We start from the raw sequence: 18,692 nt of genomic DNA on the forward strand, positions 1-18,692 counted from the left end.
TTTATTATCTCTTTCTATGTCTCTTTTCAAGAATAACAAGATGGAGTAATAACAATGAACCTCACTACACACCTTTTATAATAGTGATAGGCTATCTCAAGATCAATTTATAATAGAAAAGATTATATATATATATATATATATATATATATATATATATATATATATATATATAATTGATTATTATAATCTAATCTTATAATATCTCTTCTTTGACATAATCTAGTGATAAATTTTAACAAATACATACATATATATATATATATATATAAAATGATAGTCTTATTTTATTTAAAAACATTTATCTTTTTAATATATATATATATATATATATATATATATATATATATATATATAATAAATTGATAAATTACGAACCATATCTAAATATCTTAATTGTTTCAAGCCATGATTAGATTTAATGGATATATGATTATCTTATTTATTTCTCTGTGATTGATATATTTGGAACCTTAATGTTTATCTTGCGTTTTTAATACTTAAATAATGGATAAATTATCTATTTTAAGAAATTGTTATATTTAAATTGTAGATAACTATTTTATCTAATTTATGCTCTAAAATTTTTTGTTAATTATGAAAATTTTAAAAACTGAAAACGATATTTGAGTTTTTAGTTAAATGATAAAATAAAATCATTTGTCTACACACTATACATGCGAACCAAATATAATCTCAAAGCCGCATAATATAAACAAAAAAATTAGCTTACTAAAGGATGTGTCAACACCCAATTTCGTCCAGATGAATAAATTTATTTTCAAAAAAATAAAAATAAAAGTAAAAAATAAGGTGAAACAAAATTTTCTTCCAAGATTTTCAAACTTTAATTTTAGAAAAAAAAAAGAAAAAAAAAGAAGGAAGAACCCAATTCGTTATTAATTATAAATTTCTTTTCATGAGCCCAATAACTCAAATATTGTCTACCTTTGTTCGTGATAGAGAAATTAGTTATATAATCATAATTAGAAGCAATATCTCTTGAAATGGTAAGAATCAATATTATTAATTGGATTGATTTTGTGTTCTGATTTGTTACTTATGACGATTGATTTTGTGCTCTGATTTCTTGCGATTTGATCCCATAATTTGCTACTATCATGACCAATTTCTTTTTTTATATTGTTCATTACAATTAAGACTGAGATTGTACTGATATTGCAAGGTGTGAGTATAAATACGCACTCTGTGGGATTCTATACACTTCTCTAATTCTTCCCATCACCACTCCCACATAAACACCTCATTTTGTATCTCTCTTTAAAAAAAAAACATATCGAAGGAGGTAGAAAAAAAGAAGAAGAAAACATTATCTATACTCTCTCTTTCTCTCATTACAACCCACATAGACACCTCTCATCTTTAAGGTACGTCACTATCAATTCTTTCATCTTTTGATTTAGTTTTTTTCAATTTTCATTCTTTTTTTTTTAATCATAAAAAATATTTTTTCCCCTTTCTTTATTGTTTGTCTGGCCGCTCGCGTCGTATGACATCCAATTTAGACTTTTGTTTTTTCTAAAAATATATACAGATGATCTAAACATAAAGAAATAGCTTTCTTTGTTTACTTTTTTATATCTATCTGGTTGCTCACGTCACAATGACATCCACAACTACTTTAAAATAACTTAAAAATAATATTAAAAATTTATAAATGATTAAAAAAATAAAAAATAAAAGATTAGAAAAAAAGAATTTATTTCAAGTGTCTATTCGGCCGCTCGCGTCGCGTGACACCAATTTTAAAATACAACTAAAATTTAAATAAAAAAGTTTTCAAAATCATAAAACAAATTAAATCATTTTTCAAATAATTTTCAAAATAGGTTCTCATAAAGAACTACGTAACCCTTATTCTCATTGTGAATGGAGATACGTAGGAGCGAGGATTAATCCTCGTCGGGCCCAAAAAACCAAAAAAAATGTTTTTGTTTCTTTTGTACGTCCTTTTATATTATTTTTTGGGAAAAATAAATATTTTGAAAAACCATATAATTGTTGCACATTTAATTAAAGGTACCGTCTTAGGACGGACGTTGTGGGGTGCTAATACCATCCCCACGCGTAACCGACTCCCAGATCCAAAATCTATTTTTTCGCAGACCTTGCTCTTTTTATGATTTTCCATAGTTTCCTATAATAACTATGGTGGCGACTCCAAACTCTTTATTTTTTCAAATTTTATTTTTTGGTTTGTCGTCCCATCGTGATTTCGGTTGCGACAGATGGCAACTCCACTGGTGATGCTAAAGAGTCATACCATTTATTTGGATGTGCAAAATTGATGTGGTTTTGCTTCATATTTTTTCTTTCTCATTTCTTTTTGGGTATGTGTTTTTTTTTATCTCCTTTTATATTTAGAATAGTCGTATGTGTATATTCTTCTTTATTTTGGTATTTGGAATAATTTTCAGGTGGGGTTTTGGGTATACGTTGCATTCTCCCTTCACACACACACATTTTATTCATTACATGAGTGGGGCCCTATACCCGGGTCTGAGTTGCTTAGAATTAGAGGGGATTGTGTAGCAGTGTCACAATGGATGTACTTCCCAATGGTCATTGTGAGAACCCCAGCTAGAGTTTGTTTGCTTCATTGGTACTCCCACTTCTTGTTGTTTACCAACTGTCGTTGGAAATGCCATGAAGTGGGCCATAGCTCTAGTGACCTTGATATTTAGGTATTAGGAAACTATCATTATGAGCACATCTACTTTCCCTTAGAACTTTAAGCACCAAACCCATGTTAAATAAAGACACTAAACACTAAAGGGAGACTATTTGCGTCCTTTACCCTCACCTTTCCTTGTATATAATAATAAATTCATCACAATCACACCATTATAAAAAGAAAAGCATGCATTTCATCAACATTTAAACACATGGCATGCATCAGCATAAATTTTAGAAAAATAAAAAAACAAAAAAAATTGCACTAAAATAAATTCAAATTGTTTCTCATTTTGCTTGTCACCGATTTCTTGGAATATTTCTTATAAAAAATGAGTAAATAATAAAACTTCCTTGGTCAAATAAGTGAATTTAATAAAGAAATAAAATATTGTTTATTATCATTTCTTTTGAAGTACCCAACTAATCTTGCATGCATGAAGTTGCTCAAATCTATTTCCCTATCCATCTCTCTTCCACCATAAACCTTACCTTGTTTTCATTTCCATGGAGGATCATCATAAAGGGGACACATACTTTAAAATTATTTCAAGAAACTCTCTGAACACAAAAAAATGAAGAAAAGTCTGCTAGACTAAAAACTTTGAAGGACAGTCTAGGCAAAAATAAGAGAAAAAAAAGTGAAAAAAAAGAACAAAAACAAGGGACATCTTGTTACATGAACTAAATTATTTTCCTCTGAATTAAATTTTTTATTGAGAAAAACAACCATGATTTGAAATGATGTGTGGCCATGTTTCTTTATCCAAAAAAAATGATTATCCTTTGCTACCCAATTTGAGTCTTCCAAAAAATTTCTTTCAAATTACCCTAAACAAGGGTCACCCTCACACTAAGGGTTGACATAATATTTGCATTTGTTTCATCTGAATGGTAGTTCACCAATACAAAAATATATATAAAAATAAAGAAAAAAACAAATGGTTATATCAAGAAAATAAAAGAAAAAGAAAAGCAAAAGGTGAACAAGAAGAAGTCAAACAAATTCTGAATGAAACATTATTCAAAGATCCTTATTGAAACAATTCTCACATCACTTGTTTGGGCTTTTACTTTCATTTACATCCGTACCCATAGCTTTGGCCACGATACAAGCCTAATAAAGTCCACATAGATCAAAGATTGGTTGTTATCATTCGAAGGTTTTAATTTATAGGAAAATTTTGATTTGCTAACAGGTTTGTTCTAAAAAAATATTAAAAAAGTGTGTTTAGAGATTTGCTTTTAAACACTAGGGCAATTTATTTTTGGGTGACATATTTCCAAAGCTTCAAAATTAGCTTGGGCAATCAGACAATTAAGCTAAATTTGGGTTGTCCTCTTTCAATTCATTCTTCATGAAACTCCATATTTGCTCCAACAATAACCCCGCTCTAAGCCTAAACCTTGACCAACCTTAAAATAGTCCATCTTTATCAATCCCAAACCCAAACTGGGGCAATCACTTTGTTTATTCCCATAATTCATTCTGAATTGGGGAATTTATATACATCAAAGACTATGATCACATTAGGGCAACTTATGAAGACCTCGTCATTTTTCAATCTCCTCAATTGGAAAAATTCAAACACGCTTTTGCACCCTAAGACCATCCTAGGCTCTCACACCAAGGACAATTTTTTTTTGAAGTCCCCATCATTTTCTTCATACCATCAATAACTAGGAAAGCCTAAACACATTTTGTGCCCTGAGACCAATTCCAATTGGGGCAACTCCCTAGTTAATCTTCATCACCTCATTCAAGCCTTTTCAAGCCCTTGGCAATTTCATGAATGTCATTCAAATAATATTTTAAAAGAAATAATTAAAAAAGTGTTCGTTAGTAAACTGATTAGACCAAAAAAATGATTTGAAAAAGTAAAAAAAAATCAAAGTAGAATGATTTCATGAATTCGAAATAACCATGAAATGGGGAACAATTCAAATTTGTTTTTAAAAAAATGAAAAGAAAAATTCATACATAAGGTAATTCATACATCATACTAAGTCATGCATACACGCGTCATCCATCTTTTTGAATAAAATATTTTCCATCTTTTCAATCAAAATCCTTTTCATTCATATGAATTATCAATATACTTTAAGCCCAATTTCCACACTGGCCCCTAAATCCAGTTTTATCCGGCCTCACAATTTTTTTCTAGCCTCTAAGCCTAGTTTACCTTGCTCTCAAATTAAAATAAAGGAAAAATAAAAAATGAGAAAAGCAAATTTCACCCATGCATCCCCGCATCCATGTAAGCATATCTTATAGTTTCAAAAAGAAAATCAAAACATGTCATGCATCATCACATCATGTCATCCATCATACTCCACGAAATCATTTCCAAAAAAACAAAGAAATAAAAAAAAAGTCAGCAATGATAATTTTTTTATGTGTAAGTCTCACCAATGTTAGGCCTTCACGTGGTGTTTGTCAACACTTCAAAAGCAAAATTTTGGTTCTCCTTTTATATATCAAGACCCTCTATGAGGCAATGGTCATTGATTTCTTATGTCACATTGAGGCCTTCTGCGAGGCAATGGTCATCGGTCTTTTTACATCAAGACCCTCTACGAGACAATGGTCATTGATTTCTTATGTCACATCGAGGCCCTCTACGAGGCAATGGTCATTGATCTCTTCACATCAAGACCCTCTACGAGACAATGGTCATTGATTTCTTATGTCACATCGAGGCCCTCTACGAGACAATGGTCATCGATCTCTTTACATCAAGACTCTCTACGAGGCAATGGTCATCCATCTCTTTATATCAAGACCCTCTATGAGGCAATGGTAATTGATTTCTTATTTCATATTGAGGCCCTCTACGAGACCATGGTCATCGATCTCTTTACATCAAGACCCTTTGCGAGGCAATGGTCATTGTTTCCTTTACATCGAGGCCCTCTACAAGACAATGGTTATCGATCTCTTTACATCAAGACCCTCTGCACGACAATGGTCATTGATTTCTTTGTCAGATCGGGACCCTCTACATGGTAATGGTCACCAAATCTTTAGATATAGACCCTCTCCATGAGATTGGTCTAATCTCTTTCTCAAAAAGTCAAAGTTACAAAAAGATTTTTTTTAGGATGGGGCCCTCTACATGGTAATGGTTGACGAATCCTTTGGATCTAGACCTCTCCTCGGGATTGGTCTAATTTGGTTTTTTCAAAAAAAAAAAAACAAAAAGAATTAGTGTGTCAAATCGAGACCCTCTACTTGGTATGGTCAAGTTTGTCTTCAAATTTGTCTTCTTTTGAAACCCGAACGAAATTAGTGTTTTTATCTTTACTTATCTTTTATTACAATAATATGAAAAAGTCAAATTTTCATATTATCTAACAAAAACTAAGTAAAGAGGGACAGTTGTCAACACCCAATTTCGTTCGGGTGAATAAATTTATTTTTAAAAAAATTAAAAAAAAGTAAAAAATAAGGTGAAACAAAATTTTCTTCAAAGATTTTCAAACTTTAATTTTAGAAAAAAAAAAGAAAAAAAAGAGAAAAAAAAAGGAGGAAGAGCCCAATTTGTTATTAATTATAAACTCCTTTTCATGAGCCCAATAACTCAAATATTTTCTACCTTTGTTCGTGATAGAGAAATTAGTTATATAATCATAATTAGAAGCAATATCTTTTCAAATGGTAAGAATCAATATTATTAATTGGATTGATTTTGTGCTCTGATTTGTTACTGATGATGATTGATTTTGTGCTCTGATTTGCTGCGATTTGATCCCATAATTTGCTACTATCATGACCAATTCCTTCCTTATATTGTTCATTACAATTAAGGTTGAAATTGCACTGATATTGCAAGGTGTGAGTATAAATACGCACTTTGTCATGACCGAAAAAAGAGATTCTGTACACTTCTCTAATTCTTCTTCATCACCACTCCCACATACACACCTCATTTTTTATCTCTCTTTCAAAAAAACATATCGAAGGAGGTAGAAAAAAAGAAGAAGAAAACATTATCTACACTTTCTCTTTCTCTCATTACCACCCACATAAACACCTCTCATCTTTATCTCTATTGGAAAAACAAACAAACAAAATATTAGAAAAGGAAACAAAAAAAAGAAGAAAAGAAAAAAGGTGAGGAGATATTAAAATTGTTTTAAGGTACGTCACTCTCAATTCTTTCATCTTTCGATTTAGTTTTTTTCAATTTTCATTCTTTTTTTCAATCATAAAAAATATTTTTTCCCCTTTCTTTATTGTCTGCCTGGCCGCTCGCGTCGCATGACATCCAATTTAGACTTTTGTTTTTTCTAAAACTATATACAAATGATCTAAAAATAAAGAAATAGTTTTCTTTGTTTACTCTTTTATATTTATCTGGTTGCTTACGTCGCAATGACATCCACAACTACTTTAAAATAACTTAAAAAAATATTAAAAATTTATAAATGATTAAAAAAATATTAAAAATTTATAAATGATTAAAAAATAAAAAATAAAAGATTAGAAAAAAAGAATTTATTTCAAGTGTCTATTCGACTGCTCGCGTTGTGTGACACCAATTTTAAAATAATACTAAAATTTAAATAAAAAAGTTTTCAAAATTATAAAACAAATTAAATCATTTTTCAAATAATTTTCCAAATAGTTTTTCATAAAGAACTACATAACCCTGATTCTCCATTGTGAATGGAGTTACGTAAGAGCGATGATTAATCCTCGTCGGGCCAAAAAAGCTAAAAAAAAATGTTGTTTCTTTTGTACATCCTTTTATATTATTTTTTTGGGAAAAATAAATATTTTGAAAAACCACATAACTTTTGCACATTTAATTAAAGGTACCGTCTTAGGACGGGTGTTATGGGGTGCTAATACCTTCCTCACGCGTAACCGACTTTCGAACCCAAAATCTGTTTTTTCGCAGACCTTGCTCTTTTTTATGGTTTTCCATAGTTTCCTATAATAACTATGGTGGCCACTCCAAACTCTTTATTTTTTCAAATTTTATTTTTGGTTCGTCGTCCCATCATGATTTCGGTTGCGACACGATGCTATCTATGAACATGTCATATTATTATCACAAAAATTTGAAGTAAACGGCTTAACAAAATAAATAAATAAATGTTACATGGGAGAAGACATTTTCTTGGAGAAAAAAGTAATAGAATGGCAGTTTTGATTCAAAATAGTGTCGATACCTACACCTGAGGCATCAGTTTCCAATTGGATGGGCAATGTAAAATTAGGCAAAACAAGAACAGGAGCTTGGGTTACTACCTCTTTTAAGTTTTTAAAAGCCAAAGAAGCTTCATCATGCCAATGAAAATTATCCTTCTTTAAGAGCTCAGTCAAAAGACCTACAAGAGTTTGCATAACCTCTTATAAAACGCCGATAGTAACCTATAAATACCAAAAATCCTCGTAATTGCTTCAAGGTTGTAGAAACAGGCCAGACCAATATAGATTTTATCTTGGCATGGCTCATAGTGAGACTGTTGGAAAAAACTGTATAGCCTAAATATTCCACTTTTTGTTGCCCAAATGAACATTTAGACAAATTAGCAAACATTTTATTCTCTTACAACAACTGTAAGACCCTCTCGAGATGTTGTAAATGGGTCACCCATGAAGGGCTATAGACTAAGATATCGTATAAAAACACCAAAACACTCTTGCAGAGCAACTACCTAAACACCTCATTCATTAACCTTTGAAATTTGTCAAGCCAAATGGCACAACAAGCCATTCATAGAGACCTTGATGAGTTCTAAAGGTTGTTTTATGCTTGTCCTCTTCCTTGAGTAAAATTTGATGATAGCCTGACTTAAGATCGATTTTGGGAAAAATATTGCACGTCATGCAGCTCATCAATCAACTCATCGACTGTGGGAATAGGAAAACTATCTTTGACGGCTATAACATTTAAGGCCCTATAATCGGTGCAAAATCGCCAAGTGTTGTTTTTCTTTTTCACGAAAATGATAGGTGAAGAGAACGAGCTATTGCTTGGAATAATAATGCTTTCTTGCAACATTTCTTGGACCACTTTTTCTATTTGCTGCTTTTGACTAAAAGGATATATGTAGGGTTTGACTTTAACATGAACAACACCCTTCTGGAGAGGTATAGCATGATTGTGAGGGCGAGTGGGAGGTAACCCGGATGGCCTAGCAAACATTGGCTGATAGGTATGCAGCAAGTTGGCGATGTCAGAATGTATATCAAGAGACTCCTCCAAACTTTGATCTGAAAAAATGCTAGGTAATGGAAGATGCAATGAATACAGTTCTACTATAGCATTTGTGGCCTACATCCGTTTTAAATTATGAAATTAGGCTAGTGTAGACAGCTTAATAGTATCACCATGGAGAGTAACAAACTGACCCTGCAACAAAAAATTTAAAGTCAATGTGCTATAGTAAAAAATATAGGGTCCAACGTGGCAAGCCAAGAGACCCCTAAAACTAGATCCACTCCTGATATAGGTAGTAAATACGCTAGTATAATTAAGGAGTGAGTTTGGATGGTGAATTCTAGATTGGAGATGAAGCCTTCCACCACCAAGGTACTACCATTCTCGACCAAGACTTTGAAATTTTGGATTGGTTCAATGGGTAACTTCAAATACTTAGCAATTCTTGGTTGGAGAAAATTGTCGAAACTCCCACTATCCAAAACAATTTGAATAGGCAAACCATTGAGAAGGCCTGGGAACCGCATGGTACCAACACCCGAGGACCCTATTAAGGCATTAAATGACAAATGAGATTCACAAGGAGGTGAAGTGACATCCACTGGCGAAGTGACAGAAGGCTCAGTTTGCTACATCAAGTGATCCTCCTCCTCTAACTGATGTCATAGAAATTGTTAATTGGGACATCGATGAGAAGGGATGAATTTCTCATCACAAGTGAAACACATGCCCTTTTCGCGTCTGAGTCGCATTTCAGCAGGGGATATTTGGTGGACAGATGCATGTTTGAAGGGCGGAGAGGGGTTGGTGTTAGGCTTAGGGAGTAAGGGTGGAAGGTTGGCGGATTTTAGGGTCTGGGAGGAAGATGGGCCAATAGGTGTAGCTTGTGTTTGGGGCTTAGTATGGTATTTGAAGGTGGGGTGGGTTTTGGGGCCATATTTTTCTTCATAGAATTTGGCTAAGGAAACACAATGCATGAGTGTAGTAGGGGCATGAGCTAAGACGTCTCGTCGAATCTCCTTTTGTAAGCCTCCCACAAAACAATCTAAAAGGGTTTCACTATTAACCCCTTTATACCCGGTTTGCAAGAGTGGTGAATTGCACATAATAATCATGAACTAAACCATCTTCAATCAACTTAAACAAATCAGAGCAAGGGCATTCATATGGCAAGGGACCAAATTCTAATTCCAGCCCATGCGTAAACGCTGTCCATGAAGGAAAAACATTCAAGCGCAATTGCATCTGGTACCGAGGAATAATGTCCTTGCTAATGTGAATCAAAGCAATGAGTAATCGTTGGTCACCCGGCGTTTTGTAATAATCAAAGAACTATTCCGCTTGAAAAATCCACTATAAAATGTTGGACCCGTCAAAGCGAGGAAAATTGAGTTTAATATTACGGACCTAAAAAGATGAGGACGAAGAAGAAAAGCGAGATCCAGAGTCGAGAGTTGCAATGGATTTCAACACGCTGTCCATGGTAGTTTCTAGCATCTCAAAGTGTGTAGAGTCATCTCGCTGACGGTCACGTACGGTAGCCATTAAGGTCTGGAAGTCACGTTCCTTGGCCACAACCGCGACGGACAATTGCTGGACATCAATAGCAATCTCTTTCAAGCGTGAGAGCTCAGTGAGGATCTCCTATAAGCGAGTGTTTTCCGCCATCAAAAGATAAAAGCACCAGTGAAATAAGGTATTTCAATAGAACAGTAATGAAGTAGTAAAAAGTAGTAAAATGTGGTTTTTGAAAACTGTTTTCCTCCGCGAAAATGTGAGTATGATGAAGGTTATGAATGGATGGAGAGAAGAGTGGTTGGATCAAAGTGTTGTATGTGAATAAAGGTCCCGCGGGGCAATATATATTGAATATGATCATGGAGCTATCAAATGGGGTTGTGATTCTGGAGCATAGAGAAAACACAAAATGGTTTTCCTAAGGGTCCTAGAACAAGGGTTCTATCTAACGACTGCATACCTGAATGTATGAACGATGATCCTCAAAAGTGGCAACAAGCATTTTTTATTTTTTGTTAGGTTCCCCGAAAAACCTTATAGATGTTGCTTATTATTCTTGGAATAGAAGAAGGTCATGATGAAGAAAGTGAAGGTTACGTGTTGAACAGTTTTGTAGATATTGAGGGATTAATGTTGGTTGTGGTGTGTAATGGCTAAGGGAATGGGCTATGATGCTTGGGAAGGCGGCGTGGGTTTTTCTTTTGTAAGGTTGCAGGAGAGATTGACTTTATGAAGAAAAGAAAATCAGTGATTTGAATGTGGACCTAAATGTTATGTAATTTCTCTTTTCAATTAAAAGCCCCGCTTTTTTCTTTTTCAATTTTGGTGCAGGGAATGATGAATTGGTGAAGAAAATGGACCATTGGGAGGAAGGTTGCTGCAATGGAAAATTTTAAGGGGTATAAGCGACACATGTCACTTTCTGAATGGAAGAGAAATTAGAGGAGTACAAATAGAAAAAAACATAGGAGTGTAAACATAATAATGAACTGTTAAACCATTGAGGAGGTAAAAGAGATTCGGCTCTTTATCTTTCTTTTTTTTTATTGTATTTTTATGTTTTCTTTTTTCTTTCTTTTTTTACTTCTTTCTTCTTTGTTTTTTTCAAAATTTCTAATTTTAATTTGTTTTCCTTTTTTTCCATTGAACTTTAATTCTTGTTTTTTATCATTTATCATTTTTTATATTTTTGAAAACAAATAAAACAAAATAAAATAAGAATAGTAAACAAAAAAATAATTAAAATTAAAAATAAATAAAATATAAAAAAAGAAATAAACAAGATAAATTAAATTAAAGTTAAAATAGGATAAAAATAAAAGTAGGAATATATCTATACTCAAATCAATGTTCATCCTTTTCTCTCTTTTTTTATTTTCCCTCTTCTTAATTATTTTCAAGTCAAAATTTTATTTCTTACTCGGACAAAATTGGATGTTGACACTACTATATTTCTTATAATATGGATTTATTATTGGATTTGGAGATGTAAACTTGAGTTTAATTTATATTTTCGAATAATAGAGTTAAATTTTTTTCTCGCATTTTAGGAAAATGTGTTGAATAAATACTGTATTTATGTTTTTTTGTTATTAATTTTATTTAAATAAGTAAAATCCGGCTAGAATGTTATAGTTTACATGTCTAGTTTGTTGGTTGAGTTTACTATTCCAGTTTATGGATCACGTTTACGCGTCAAGTTTTTTGGGATGAGTTTATGTTTCGAGTTTACATGTCACGTTTACAGGCTGAATTTACTGGTCGGGTTTACAGGTTGTGCTTACGAGTCATGTTTATGGGTCTGGTTAAGGGTGGAATTTACATGTCGAGTTTAATGGTCTTGTTTACTCATCGTATCTGTAGGTCGGGTCTACGAGTCAAATATATGGGTCAAATTTATGCGTTGAGTTTAAGTACTATGCTTAGGGGTTGTTGCAACCAAAATCACGATGGGATGACGAATAAAAAAGAAACGAATTTAAAAAGAGATTTTGGAGTCACCACCATAATTTATTCTGGAAAAATATTGAAAACCATAAATATAAGATAAGTACATGAAAAACTGGATTTTGGGTTTGGGAGTCGGTTATGTGTAGGGAAGGTGTTAGCACCCTACAACGCCTGCCCGAAGGCGGTACCTTTAATTAAACATGCAAAGTTGATGTTGTTGACATGAGAAGCCAAGGTGATTTGCTTCTTGAAGATTTGATGAAGATTGAATGAAGCTTTTGAACTATCTTGAAGCCATAAATATTGGAATGAAGTCTACATTGATGAAGGAAAGGAGATTTAATGATATCCATGGTGATCAAGGCTGGAATGTGTGCTCTCCATGTACTTACATCATTAAGAAAGTGTGCTTGTTGTTTGTAATTCATGTTGTAGACCTTAAAGCATTAATTAGATGTAGTTTGATCTTTTGTGTGTTTTTAATCTGTTGAATGGTTTTTCAACAGGTTAAAATGTCTCTTTTAATCTGTTGAATGACTTTTTAACAGGTTAAAAGGTTGGCTGCAGTAGTCTTAAACTGCAACAAATTCAATCAGTTGATTTAGTTTTTAATCGACTGATTTCACTTAAGTCAAGTGAAATCAATCGATTGATTTGAAAATCAACCTGTTGAATTTTGTAACAGTTTGACTATAAAAGCTGTGATTTTTGAAAGAGATGTCTGTTGATCATTTTAGAGCACGATTTGGTTCTGGAAACGTGTGGAAACTCTCTCCTTCGTGATCATAGGTGTTGCAGCTGTTGAAGATTGATCTTGGATCAATTCTTGAAGCTTTTGGCTTGGTTTGAAGCTTGGAGAAAGTGGTTTGTGGTAGGCAAGGTTGTGCTACCACTAAGGTTTGATCTTTCTCAAGCTTTGTGTGTGTGCCTGGTGGTTTTCCAGGTCTGCAAGAGGGTTCTTGCTGTGCTGGTGTGATTCTTGTGTGATTCAAGAGTCTTTTGTGGTGTTTTTACATATTTTGGAAGTGTAAGGGTGGATTCTTTGTAAAACTTTTGAAATAGTGCAAAGTCAAGCTCAGGTTGCCTTGACAAACTGGATGTAGCTCAGGTTTGAGTGAACCAGTATAAAAATTCGTGGTGTCCTCTCTTCTCTAACCTTTCTCTCTTGCATTTTCATTTTAAAGTTTCAAGAACTCGTGCTTTAATCATCTTTTTCATGTTCTTGCATGTTTTCATAGCATCTGAAGCAATGAGCATGTTTGTATAATCATTTGGAACTGATCTTGATCATTCTTGAGCATTGTTTCTGGTTTAAAATTCAAATTCACATTTATGCATTTTTCCCAGTATTTTAGTCGACTGTTTTTCAGTTTCAATCGATTGATTATACCAGAACAGAATCTGTTTAGTAAAATCAATCTGTTAACTCTGTTTTTGATCGACTAAAAGTGTACAATTCAGTACTGTTTGCATCCTAACTTGGTGATCTATTTGATTCAATTAAAGGAGATTTTTAGTTTGCAAAAATAGCCTAAAGTTTTAACTAGCCAATTCAACCCCCCTTCTTGGCTTTTCAACCATTTCAAAACTAACAGATATGATTTTCAAAATGTTTATTTTTCAAAAAATAGTAAGAATAAAATATACAAATGAAACAAAATATTTTTTTTGATTTTTGACCTGACAAGGATTGACCTTGCTCCTACATATTATTCAAAATATTACATAGTTCTTTGTGAGAAACCATTTGAAAAACTATTTGAAAAATAATTCATTTTTTTTGGAAGTAAGCTTAACAAGGACTAACCTTGCTCATACGAATCTCCATTTATAATGAAAAATCAAGGATCACACGTATTTCTTAAAAAAACTTTGTTTGAAATGTTGATAATTTTTATATTTTGAAAATTTATATTTTTTTTTGTGTTTTTCAAAAAAGGAGAGACCAAAGTACTAATAAAACACATACGATCACGAGTGCTCAAACTTTTCAAAATTTGTTTAATTATTTGAGTAAAGAAAGATATTAAATATTAAGACGATGCGCACGATCATTAAAATACTCATACTTTTGGAAATGTGTTTAATTATTTTATAAAGAAAGATGTTAAATGCTAAGATAATACGAGCAATCACACCGGTACCTTTAAAAGAGTATTTAATTATTTTTCATTTTTAGTTTTATAATTTTTATTTTTATATTATGAAAACAAAAAGTTAATGTGAGAGAAAATGGAATGTTAAAAAGCAAAAATAAAATAAAAGCCCAATACGTCTCTTCTTCGGCATCCGCGAGGGGCAGCTTCTTCTTCCATCTCGCGTGAGCGCAGCGTCCCCTTTCTCCATTTCGCTCAGACCACAGCAGCTACAGAGCCCCTTGGATTCGCCTCCGCCTCCGTTCAGCCAAGCCGCCGTCGCTGGGACTGTCGCCGGCAACGCCGGTCGGGGTCGGGAGAGCCGCCAGAGCTCCTCTTCCTTTCCTTCACAAGCATTAGGGTTTCTCTCATCCTCTCCAACCTTCACAGTGCTCACCAGGAACAGCAGAGGCGTCGTTGCGGTCGCTCCCAGTCCAGCCAGATCCTCCCTTTGTCACCGCGCTGACGGCCGAAGACGCCGCGGGCCCCGCCGGCGGCATTCCCCCTCTTCGCTCTTCTCTTTTGGAAACTCCTTCTCATCCATTCGAAATCGGGATTGGGGCCTGGCAGCCACTCCGCCGACATAGTGCGACCTTCAGCCACTTCTAATTACCAAAACCTTATCATTGATATTAATATTAATATTTTTTTTTGTTATCATTATTTGTGCGGTGAAAGAGACGAAGGATAGGAATGGATCTTCTGTGGAACGCGTATTCGAATGTCTCGGATGACGAAGAACAACCCAAACGACAAAGACTATCATTCTCTTCCTCTAATCCGCCAAAACGACATCTTCCTTCGCCGTCTCCTCCTCCTTTATTTCACCAAACGCAATCTACCATTCCTGGAAGTTACATTTCAAAACGGCAACGCGCTCTGATGGGTCCCACCCCTGCCCCTCTTCCTGACCCTGTTCCTGTTCCGTCTCCGTTCACCCTACCAGGTATTCATCACTGCCTTTTAACCTTTTTGCGTAGTCCAAATTGAACTATTTTTTTTTCTGAGCTTTTTTCTAATTAGCTTTGTTGAATTATGATCCGAGTAGTCAATCCCAAATAGCTGCGGTGTAAGAGTGATATAGCGTGATAGTGGTATAACAATATTATGAAGCTTAAACCCTTAACATAGTTTATGCCGCCAAAAGATAAAGTAGAAAAAAAAATTAGCAAGAACTGAAGAGAAGTCACTGCTGTTTAAACATTTTTAGAGAGAGATTCTACATAGAACAGAGAAGAAAGAAGTACAAAATTAGTTGAAATCTGCAAACTGGCTGGAGAAGAGATGGGTCTTTGTAAACCGGAGAGAAGCGGTGACTGGATGCTAGATATTGGATGGAAAAAGCTACGATGTGGTCGTGTGTGACAGTGAGTGGTGCTAGAAATGGGTGGGTGCTATATATTACTGAATATAAAAGATTTGCATCTTATTTCTATAAGTATAACAGCTATATTTTGTGATATGTCTATACTATAATTATAATAGTCAATTGCATCCTAAGTTGTTGCATGTTTTAATGGTTCTATATTAATCTTTGATAGAGACAACTGCTCTGACCTTTTTCTTGTTTGCATAACTTAGGTAGTATTTCAGTCACTGATGTACACCATAATATTTTGTCGCTGTTGAAAAGTAAAGCAAAGGATCATCAAAGTCAAAACCTGATATCTGAAAAGCTATCTGCAACTTTATCCGGGCATACTAATGCAGTCAATGCTATACATTGGTCATCAACTCATGGTATGCTCTCTTTGTTGATAAACTCTTCCCTTGTATTCTATGTGTGTTATATGCTTCAGTCTTAATAATGAATGATTTTCCTTGGTTGTTTGTTGCTGATAAAGCTAAAGCAATTGTATTATGTTTTAATTTAATTTTGATGTGTAAAGCGTTCACAGCTAGAATAAATTTAAAATTAAAGTATTGAAAAGTGTTGTCTAGATATATGTGTATGAGAGAAAGAGTAAGAGAGATATGCTCATTATATATATACTAGGGTTTATTGTTCATCAGAATTAGCTTACAGCTCACCTCCTTGCATCTGCTGGGATGGATCACACAATTTGCGTATGGAATGTATGGAGCAGAAATCAGAAGAAAGCGTGTGTGCTAAACTTTCACAATGCAGCAGTCAAAGATGTGAAATGGTCTCAGCAAGGCCACTTTCTACTTTCTTGTGGATATGATTGCACATCAAGGTTGGTCGATGTTGAAAAGGGATTGGAGACTCAAGTTTTCAGAGAAGATCAAATTGTTGCAGTTATAAAGTTCCATCCAGACAATTCAAATATCTTCCTTTCTGGAGGTTCAAAGGGCCATATCAAATTATGGGATGTCAGAACGGGCAAAGTAGTTCATAATTATAATCGAAATTTAGGTCCAATTCTCGATCTTGAGTTCATAATGAATGGGAAGCAATTCATTTCTTCTTGTGATGTATCTCAAAGTAATATCAGTGAGAACGCTATTATTGTTTGGGATGTTTCAAGGGAGGTACCATTGTCAAACCAGGTGAGAGAATTCTATATACTATCTTTCATATCGTGTTTTTACTGTTCATGTTATTACCAAATTGCTGTGAAGTTTGCGTATTGTTTGTTTAATCAGCGTTACTCGTGTTGATTATAACCCTTGAATCAATAAGTCATCTTGTAGTTGCGATTCAGAAACCTTGCTCTGTTACCTTGTAAAAAACTTTATTATTTCCATACTCTGAAATGTGTGATACAGATGACATAAATAGACACTTTAGAAGAACAAATCAAGATCCTAATTAGAGATAGTAAATGTCCTAATTTACAGAAACAGAGTGTAAAAAAAACTACTATGTACAATCGGAGATTGTACTTCCTTAATTACAGCTGTACAATTAATCGGAATATTTGCTCCATAATTTAGCAAACAGCTGGATGTAGGCTTGTCTATTCTTGTCTTGATACCCAATGGTACGAATACCCATACTCAGAAATTAATTCCTAGAAACATTTGAGTTTAAATGGAAGGCTAAAAAACTGCTAAGGAACATGTATTTCTACTCTCAAATCACTTAAGAAACCTAAAAGTTTTGTTAGGAGTCTTCTACTACTCTAGCTGATGCATCTTTTTGTTTATCGTGCTGCTTTCATTTGTTTGAAATAATTAAGTTTAAATTGTTATTATATTTGCAAGTGAAGTGCTCATGTTTATATTGCAGGAAACAAAAAATTTAACGTTGTCCTTGTATATTAAATTATATTATCTACGTTTTACTCATTTAAACTTGTCTTGCAGGGTATCCAGACATTTTGTTAAATAAATAGATTTGTTGATTGTTGTTAAAAATTAGGTGATAGTAGTAATGCAGCAAAGAAGCATGATTTCCACCGGTAACGCTTCACTAATAGCTTAAAAGACCACTCTTTAATTGTCTTCTGATGACTTTCCATGATATATTAAATCTGTGATAAAAATCAGGCCACATACATGCTGAAATTTCTATGATGCTTGCCACCTTTTGTTCTTTTGTGCTTATATGCATTTTGGAGTATGCAATTCATCTCTAAATATCATTTTTTGACCGTTTGTACATACATGTAAACTTTGTTATGACATGATGAATTTAGACTTTAATTAGCTTATTATGCTCCTGAATCAGGTTTATGCAGAAGCTTATACATGTCCTTGCGTGAGGCTGCACCCATTTGATTCAATTTTTGTTGCCCAGTCAAATGGAAATTATGTTGCAATCTTTACCTCCACACCACCTTACAGGCTCAACAAATATAAGCGATATGAGGGTCATGTGATATCTGGGTTCCCAATCAAGTGCAGTTTCAGCTTGGATGGGAAAAAACTTGCTTCTGGCTCTTCAGATGGTTCTATCTTCCTTTATGATTATCAGTCATCCAAAGTTGTGAAGAAAATCAAGGCCCATGACCAAGCATGCATAGATGTTGCGTTCCACCCCATTATACCTAATGTTATTGCTTCATGCTCGTGGGATGGAAGTATTTTGGTATTTGAGTAGTGATAGCCATTATCATCCCATTCCAGGGCAATCTTTAATTTTCTCAAAAGTCAATGGGCATGCATTTGGTTGCTTCTAGAAAATGATTTGCTAGGAGAGTGGAAAACTCTAGCTTTCTCTTAGTCTAGGCAGCTGTTTCTTGTTTATTAGATACTCTGTGAATAATGAAACCTCCCACAAGTCAAAGTTTTCTTAAATGTGTGCCTTTTACTGTTA

The 18,692-nt window shown here is 33.7% G+C and overlaps 1 protein-coding gene across 1 annotated transcript; it reads left to right on the forward strand.

Moving 5' to 3' along the window:
- Window positions 1-14,596: 14,596 nt before the first annotated feature.
- Window positions 14,597-18,692, forward strand: LOC114177848 (WD repeat-containing protein 25). The gene is made up of 5 exons (XM_028063425.1): window positions 14,597-15,056; window positions 15,149-15,416; window positions 16,052-16,210; window positions 16,497-16,981; window positions 18,105-18,692. Exons 2-5 carry the CDS (start codon window positions 15,164-15,166, stop codon window positions 18,474-18,476), a joined length of 1,269 nt encoding a protein of 422 aa, XP_027919226.1. The 5' UTR covers window positions 14,597-15,056; window positions 15,149-15,163; the 3' UTR covers window positions 18,477-18,692.

The sequence above is a fragment of the Vigna unguiculata genome, chromosome 3 (assembly GCF_004118075.2).
Source record: "Vigna unguiculata cultivar IT97K-499-35 chromosome 3, ASM411807v1, whole genome shotgun sequence".
Lineage (NCBI taxonomy): Eukaryota > Viridiplantae > Streptophyta > Magnoliopsida > Fabales > Fabaceae > Vigna > Vigna unguiculata.